At 45.2% G+C, this 8,248-nt stretch overlaps 1 protein-coding gene across 1 annotated transcript in view; it reads left to right on the top strand.

Annotated features, from left to right (window-relative positions):
- The window catches only part of LOC306918605 (PH domain leucine-rich repeat-containing protein phosphatase 2-like), a gene marked incomplete at its 5' end in the record, with an annotated part of 8,754 nt that extends 1,336 nt beyond the window's left edge, over nt 1-7,418 (top strand). Inside the window, 6 exons of the mRNA XM_079531497.1 lie at nt 977-1,170; nt 1,620-1,854; nt 2,462-3,005; nt 3,499-3,731; nt 4,618-4,872; nt 5,692-7,418. Coding sequence (XP_079387623.1) covers nt 977-1,170; nt 1,620-1,854; nt 2,462-3,005; nt 3,499-3,731; nt 4,618-4,872; nt 5,692-6,021 — 1,791 coding nt within the window. The 3' untranslated portion in view covers nt 6,022-7,418. The remainder of the gene's footprint in view (nt 1-976; nt 1,171-1,619; nt 1,855-2,461; nt 3,006-3,498; nt 3,732-4,617; nt 4,873-5,691) is intronic.
- Between the last annotated feature and the right edge of the window lie 830 nt (nt 7,419-8,248).

Here is an 8,248-nt window from a genome sequence, read left to right as displayed (position 1 = left end):
CAAACCATTGTGATGATGCATTACCTACGTTTACTGGGGACCCCCTGGACAACCCCCAAGGGCCCCTGGGGGTCACCGGACCCCAAATTGAGAAGCACTGGCATACATTCTAAGCATTTATGCTCAGTTAGCTTTTATAAATGTCACTTTAAACGTGAAAACAGACTGCGCTGCTGTCTAGTCGTGTTCAAACCATTGTGATGTTGCATTACCTACGTTTACTGGGGACCCCCTGGACAACCCCCAAGGGCCCCTGGGGGTCACCGGACCCCGAATTCAGAAGCACTGGTATACATTCTAAACAATTGTATTCAGTCAGCTTTTATAAATTACATTTTAAACGTGAAAACGTCTCTTGTTATAGACATTATAGTTGTAGTTAAAGTACACAGTGTGAATGGCCCTTAACATAACACCAATGCTGAATAGTACTAGGGAGAACATGATAGTATCCGTCCATAGACTGGCCTCTGGTGACCAGATAGGAGCATTACTGCATCTACATTAAGGACAAGTATACAGCCTACTGTACATCCTCAGGGTTCATTGATATAATCTCTGTCTAAAATAGCAGATCTACAAGCTCGGTAGCGCGGCACCGATTGCCGCGCTACGAGCTTGTAGGTCTGCTATTTTTGGGGGCCACTGTCTGTCTGTCTGTCTGTCTAAAATAGCAGACCTACAAGCTCGTAGCGCGGCACCGATTGCCGCGCTACGAGCTTGTAGGTCTGCTATTTTTGAAAAATCGTGAAAATATTTATTTCAGAAAACTGGAGGATTTAGAAGATTTTTTTTTAAATTTTGAGGTCAGGCCTAAATGGGTTAAAGTATGTTTTGTATGAATAATCTAAATCTCCAAAGTCACTTGTAAGTTGTAACTAAAGCTGTCAAATAATTGTAGTGGAGTAAAAAGTACAATATTTGCCTCAGAGTTGTTCATGTATGTGTTAATGTGTGTGTGCTGTGTTGTGGACAGGTTGTGTCTGTGCTGGTAGTGGATCGTTTTGGGGACAGCGGCGTAGAGGCAGCTTATGGCATCTTTGACGGTGACCGCAATGAGGAAGTGCCTCGACTACTGCAGTGCACCATGGGAGATGTGCTATCCGAGGAATTACAGCACTCCAGTGTGGACAGCGTGTACATGTGCAATACCTTTCTCACCTCACACAGGTTGGATTATCTAATAAATACACTGGTTCTCAGAGTAGGCTCCGGGGACCCGGGTTTCAGGGCATCCACAGCAAAATAAGGAACAGTGTTTAAATCTTAAACTTAAACCTATTTTAGTATTTGGCTATTTGAAAATAGACCATCTACAAGCTTACGTGTCGCAATGTGACATGTTGTGAGCTTGTAAATCTGCTATTTTCAATATACGGTGAAAATGGCCTGAGGCAAAATACATATCTATTGTGTCAATCTAATATATTGCGTAAATTTGAATTGAAAAACTATTTAGACGATATTTGCCATCAGTACATCAACAGTGTTTGCAATTAACAAACGGATCATTGTGCTGCCGCTGCTGTGTTGATTTATAGGTTGCGAACAGCTGCTTTAGGGCTCTGAAGCTTGTGTGTGTGTGTGTGTGTGTGTGTGTGTGTGTTTGTATGGTACAGGAAACTAGGCATGGCTGGGCAGAAGCTGGGAGCCTCTGCCCTGCTGTGTTACATCCACCACGAGCCTTTAGGGGAGCCAGGAGGCGTGTTCAGCCTGACCGTGGCTAACGTGGGCACCTGCCAGGCAGTGCTGTGCCGAGGCGGCCAGCCTCTAGTCCTCTCTAAGGTCCTCAGCCTGGAGAGCAGTGCCGAGGAGATGGAGAGGGTTAAACTAGCCAAAGCCATCATCACAGAGGTACTAGTTATTGCAAATTTCAAAAATAGTGAAGATAGCTCATCTACAAGCTCACAGCGCATCGCGATGCAACTTGTAGATCAGCTATTACAACTCTGTGCCAATCAATAGCACACTTTCCTGACCTCTGACCACGGCATTGCACCATTTGTAAGATATTGATTCTAATTAGAAGTTGTGTAGTGATTTTTACAGTGTACCGAATGACTATACATAACCAGCCAGCTTCATTACAAGAGTTTAGTAATCTCATCAAGGCTCAACTCATAATACACTCATAATATTATGAGTTTTGCACTTTATGCTCCTCTCTTTTCTCTATCTTCACTGCAATGAGGAGCCTTTAGGCACAACCAAGTTTTTCACCCACCTTACTTGTAATGTGATGTGACAATAAAGATTGATTCTGATTCTGACTAATAAGTTGCCTATAAATGTTTTTTGAGGATAGAAAAATCACACGTCTTCTTGAGACATTATGAAAATATTGACTGGTTGGAAACTCTTTATACTTTTCCAGATGCAACACTTCAGGATGAAACCCTACATGTACTAGACTGTGTTCTACTCATGTTTACATGTTCATCTCTGTTCTTAATGTTTGCAGGACAACAAGGTGAGCGGAGTGACGTGTTGCTCGCGCCTGCTGGGCTGCTCTTATCTCTCTCCGTGGGTGCTGCCCAAGCCCTGGGTGCACACCGAGCCCCTCTGTCCCCAAGACCAGTTCCTGATCCTGGGCAACCGGGCGCTGTTCCAGAGGGTCTCCTACCACGAGGCCGTGCGTACCGTTCAGACCGTGCGCGACCCGCGCGCCGCCGCCAAGAAGCTCTGCTCCCTGGCCCAGAGCTACGGCTGCAAGGACAACATCGGCGCCGTGGTGGTGTCTCTGCACATCGGCGAGGACAGCTGCACCTGTGAGCCGCCGCTCTCTGCCGCCGGCACTGAGCCCCGAGGAGGGGGGGCGACCACGGCGTGCCCCACCACCGCCTTACCGGCCGCCGTGATGATGCTCGGCCCCGCCACTGCCGAGCCAGTCACTCCCTCGTGCAGCACCGCCGTCGTCGTGTCCGAGTTCAACAGCGAGACGTCGGCCTCCGAGGTGGGCAGCGAAGCAGGTTCCACTGCCTCCGATGAGCAAACCTCCTCACAAGGTTAGTAAAGTTTAGAATCCGTTTTTTTGAACGTTGTTTTACTTTTTTTCCTATGCACAGCTTTGTGTGTGTGTGTGTTTGTAGCACGGAATATGATGATTTGATTGGCTGAGCACGGAATGTGATGTATGATGATATATGATGGCAAGAGCGCCCCTCACTTCACACAAGTGTAATTTTGTATTTAGTTTTCACTTTTTTTGTTTTTCAATTTCAGTTAGTGTTTATAGTTCGTTTTTTAATTAGTTTTATGCTTTAGCTATTAAAAAATAGCAGATCTACAAGCTCATAGCGCGCCACCGAGTGGCGCGCTATGAACTTGTAGGTCTGCTATTTTTGAAAAATCGTAAAAATGCGGCACAAATCTTTGAATAGGTATATATTCTTTCAGAGCGAACGTTTTTTTTTTATTTCGACGTCAGGCCTAAATGGGTTAAAATGGGTGACATGCTCCTTCTTTAACCAGTGTATGATAGTAACCCTGCCTCCCCAGGCCCCGTGCACCGCCCAGAGAGACGCTGCAGCCTGCATCCCGCTGCCACCACCACGCTGTCTGGCGTCATGGTGCCCGGCTCGGCCGGGGCGGGGGGGCCTCACCCCGTCTTGTTCCAGCGGCAGCCCTCCAGTGCCACCTTCTCCAGTAACCACTCTGACAACGGGCTGGACAGCGACGACGAATTACCACTTGAAGGTGTGATCTCCAACGGCAGCAAGCTAGAGGTGGAGGTACTGTTGGACACTGGACTGATCCCAGAGTATTCTGTTGATCTCGTTACGACACTAGTTCAGTCAGACAACTCACGGAATAGATTTAACCAATATTTATTATGGAATGAGAATACAAGTGTGCATATGATATTTATCTTGGCGTTCGGCTCTGCTGCATTTTCTCCCTGCTCGGCACGATTAAGCACCAACATAAAACATTATCCCCCATGGGGAGCATAAATAACAGAGCCCACCGGTGGTGCTGGGAGCAAACATCACATAACAACCGGGAACCATAGCAGAAGGAAGGCAGGAAGAGCATGCAGACTAGTGAGCTTAAGTAGCCCGCCCAATTGGTCAGCTGACTGCCGCATCAGCGAATGACGTGTGGGACTTGCACACACTTATAAGGTGCTGCCAGACTTACTAAAGAGCCGTGCACGTTCTCGGCTGTGTGCAGCTTCTTTTTCCGGGTTTTCCAGGTTTTTAAAATAAGCTGCGCACAGCTTAAGACGTGCGCGGCTGTCGACCGTTTTGCGCTTAGGAGTGGAAACACTGATACACCCACATAGAAATTCAGCATGTTAACCCCTTGAGTATAGAATGCGCCTTTGAGCACGGCATGAACCCCCTCGAGTGTGACTGACTGAATTAACTCCGCAACCTACGTGTCATTTGTTTAAGCATAGCGTGGGATACTGTAATTACTGTGATTGGGTGTGTCTTGTTTTTGCGTAGTGCAGGTTACTGTAAAGGGTGTGCTGTCGTATGCTATCGTTCATTGTTGATGGCGTTTTAACCGGCATCAAAAATTGGATGCTTTAAGTTAACTGCTGGCCACTGAATTTCCCCTGCGGGATCGATAAAGGTCTGTCTGTCTGTCTGTCTGTCTTTATCTATCTAGGTTGACATCCATTGCTGTGCGTTCCAGCTGCGGTCTGGGCCCCCCGCCGTGAACCCCAAAGACGTTGACATGGAGCAGCGGGGTTGTGACTATCCCAACGGTAAGACGCGCAGGCAGACCAGCGTGGTGGTGTCTGCGACCAACGGCTGCCTCCTGGCCGTCTGCGGCCGAGAGATGTCGGACCTGAAGAAGTCACCGTCCACGTCCAGCCTCTTTGGCAAGAAGCTGTCCAACGGCTCCGTGGTTGCCCCTCAGGTAGCCCTGTCACAATTACCCAGTGGTGTGGGGGAAAGTACTCAAATGTTTTGCTTAAGTAAAAGTATCAATACTGCAATGTAGAACTGCTCCGTTACAAGTAAAAGTTCGGAATTCAAAATGTACTTTATTAAAAGTACGAAAGTATGCTCACTATGCAGAATGTCCCATTTCAAGTTTTCAAATGTATACAAATATTTTGAAAATAGCAGATCTAGAAGCTCACTCACTGTGAGTTTGTAGATCGGCTATTTTCAAATGGCCGAAATGTATAGAGCTGAAGTGTTTAATTAATATATGTTTTATAATAATAATCTAGTTATTGAAATAATTATAATAATATTCTTTTTAATAAAAAATAGTTTTCAAATGAATGTAAAAGTACAATATTTGCCTCTGTGATGTAGTGGAGTAGAAGTATTGGAAATTGGAAATTCCTCACCATTTTACTTAAGTAAAAGTAGGGTACTTTCGATCACATGATCTCCTCATCGCAAATTATTTGGGATGACAGACTTGTTTCCATTTCATCTGTATAAATTAGTCTGTGGAGAAATGCATCGCATCATGTGCTTATAATTTAGATCATCTATTTCCGCCATTTTTGAAAACTTTGGAAGTATTAAATGATCAAACAGAAAAGTAATTTTCTGTTACTAGGCAAACTGAAAAGACATTTTCAACTATATATGTATTTTTTATACTGTATTTTGATGCCAAAAACACTTAAATTGTTACTCGCATCAATGGATTATTTAGGGACAGATAAACATTTGATGGTCAACTAAACTGTCATCATGATGACAACCCTACCCTCAGGACAGCCATAACGCCATCGAGGTGGCCCTGGAGGCTCCCAAAAAGAAGTCGGGCTACTTCACTGCCCCGGCCCAGCAGGACCCAGAGGATCAACTGATTGTGCCCCCGAGTCTGGAGCAGGATGTCCGGGAGCAGCTGAGAGGCCAGACCCCTGTGGTCTTGGGTCCCCCGGTGCCGTCCACTCCCCCTTCCATTAGAGACCTGGTGTGGGACCACCCGCACCCTCCTGCTGCTCCCATGCTCCATCAGCACAACCACACCTCCATGCTGGCCCCCTCTGCAGGCCCCACTCGCATTCTACAGCAGGAGGTGTACGACACTGCCCTCTAGTAGGAGAGCCAGAGTAACGCACCAAATGCCATGGCAAAAGGAGGCAGAAAGGAGGTCTCTCTGTGGGATATTCAAATTGGAGTTGCCATTCAGACCAGACATGGTAGATGTGTTGTGACGTTTGACAGATGGAAAAGCGATTGATGTCCGTCAGCACGTCGTTCTAAGCTAGCGAGTTGTCTGAATGGGGTTGAATCTGGTGGAACTGTGTGAGCGGGGCGTCGGCGGCACAACTCGTGACAAGAGGTTGTGGAAAGAAATTCATGTTCCAAAGGACGAATAATAAGCCCCATGCCTGAACTGGAATACCTCATGAATTTAACATTGCAGAACACGTCAGCAACATTTCCCTTTACTCGGAAGGTCTAGCAATCAAATTGCTATCCTGAATTGGGATGATCACTCTAATGATCTCCTCTCGAGGGGTCCGTCCGGCGGTCTTTCAGGTCCAGGAGGAAAATCCCTGTGAAGAAAAGGTGAAAAAGTGCCTACTGCGGATGAATCAGCCCAGACCAGAGCGTGTTGACATTCCCAGCTGTAAGAGAAAAGCTACTGTGGGATTGTTCAACGATTCCATTCAGTAGGCCTATGTGGTGAACCCTATGTATAGGATGTGATCCATCTTCAAAATGTTTTGACGTTTTAACTAAGGCCTAATTCATGCGCTGTCGTGTGCAGAGAACGGCTGGGAATGGCAGGGAACGGCCGAGAATAGCAGGCCTTCATTAGCAGACCTTGTATGTCGGCTGTCCTCGACATGCGACACCGTCGTGCAACCAAGTATGAATCAGGCTTTAGTCTGTTGAATTTAGGCACTGGTTCACGTGGATGTTTCGCTAGAGAGGACATTCATTTTGAATTGTTGCCAAAAATAATTGTAAGAACTTAATTTTCATAACGGTGTAAAGCCAACACTGTAATTTGAGATGGTGTGTGATTAATTAATTAATGGATTATGTTGTATGGTCATCAGAGAATCAAATGAAGATCTAGGAAGTGTGGAAGAGTCATTTGAACAAAACAATTATCAAAGTACTGTACGCAATGAGGGCAAGGCTGGATTTATTTAGAGACATGTAAAATAAACATACTTTATATGTATGTACCGTATGTTATGAAATGTCAGTGTACTCTGCTGGTACATAGATGACAAATTCTAGTCAACACACACTGTTTTTGTTTCTCTTTTGAGGCTGCTACCCAAGTACCCATTGAAATTTGTTATCTCAACTAAAATAATCTTTAACGGGCGCATTCAGTTTGTTTGTGTGACAAACTAACTACAGCAGTGACAACTATGACAAGCCATAATTTATCTATCTCAGTGGGTCTTTTATTTTTTAAATTCTTTTGACTGTTTTACTGGCTAGCATATCATCTACAGATCCACAGCAAGTTAAACGTATGGTCTGTCGCTTGTTTTATGCAGGAAAGTGTTGTGTGGTAGGATCTGGTCCCTAGAGGTAGCATGACCCAAATGGGAGAATGCCAGTCCAGGACAATAGGTGGGTGTGATTGTTGTGTTGCTGTTGTTGTCTTAGAACAAACGACAGCATTCATAATAATTGGGACAGTCTATGTCTCCCACACAAGGTTTATTATGCCTTGTTTAAACCCATTAAAACCAGGAAAAGCATCCGTGTCATTTTAGATTTTAAACCCTTTAACCATTATTTTATACTTTGGCTATTCAAAAATAGCAGATATACAAGCTCATAGCACGTCACGTTGTGCCATGCTATGAGCTTGTAGATCTGCTATTTTTGAATCTGGAACATTTGTGCAAATCTTTGAATATATATATATTTTTTAAAGTGAACATTTTTAACTCAAATCTTTGCTTCTGGGGGTCCCTGGAACAAAATATTTTGAGATGGGTGTCCGCGGCCCAAATTCATATAATTTGGGGGGTCCTTGACATGAAAAGGTTTGAGAACCAATAACATAGAAACTAGGATTTAGAACAGTGGTTCCAAAAGTGGGGTCCGGGGACCCCCAGGGGTCCTTGAGGGAGTTCAAGGGGGTTCCCATCTAAATGATGGTTTGGAACCATCATCAATTCTAAAGGTACTGCATCCTCTGCTGCCGTGTGTTTGCCAAGTATAGGTGATGAACAATGGAATGCAGGTTACAGTGTTCATTGGTTTGTCAAACACCATCGTGCAGTTCTAGAAACCCCTGTCTAGCCATTCCTTTAAACCTTGCCTTGTGCCAAAACAGAGATTGT

This window comes from Electrona antarctica, assembly GCF_951216825.1.
Source record: "Electrona antarctica genome assembly, contig: scaffold_303, whole genome shotgun sequence".
Classification (NCBI taxonomy): Eukaryota; Metazoa; Chordata; class Actinopteri; order Myctophiformes; family Myctophidae; genus Electrona; species Electrona antarctica.
Note: the sequence above shows the minus strand (reverse complement) of the source record. Positions and strands in the feature narration are given on the sequence as shown.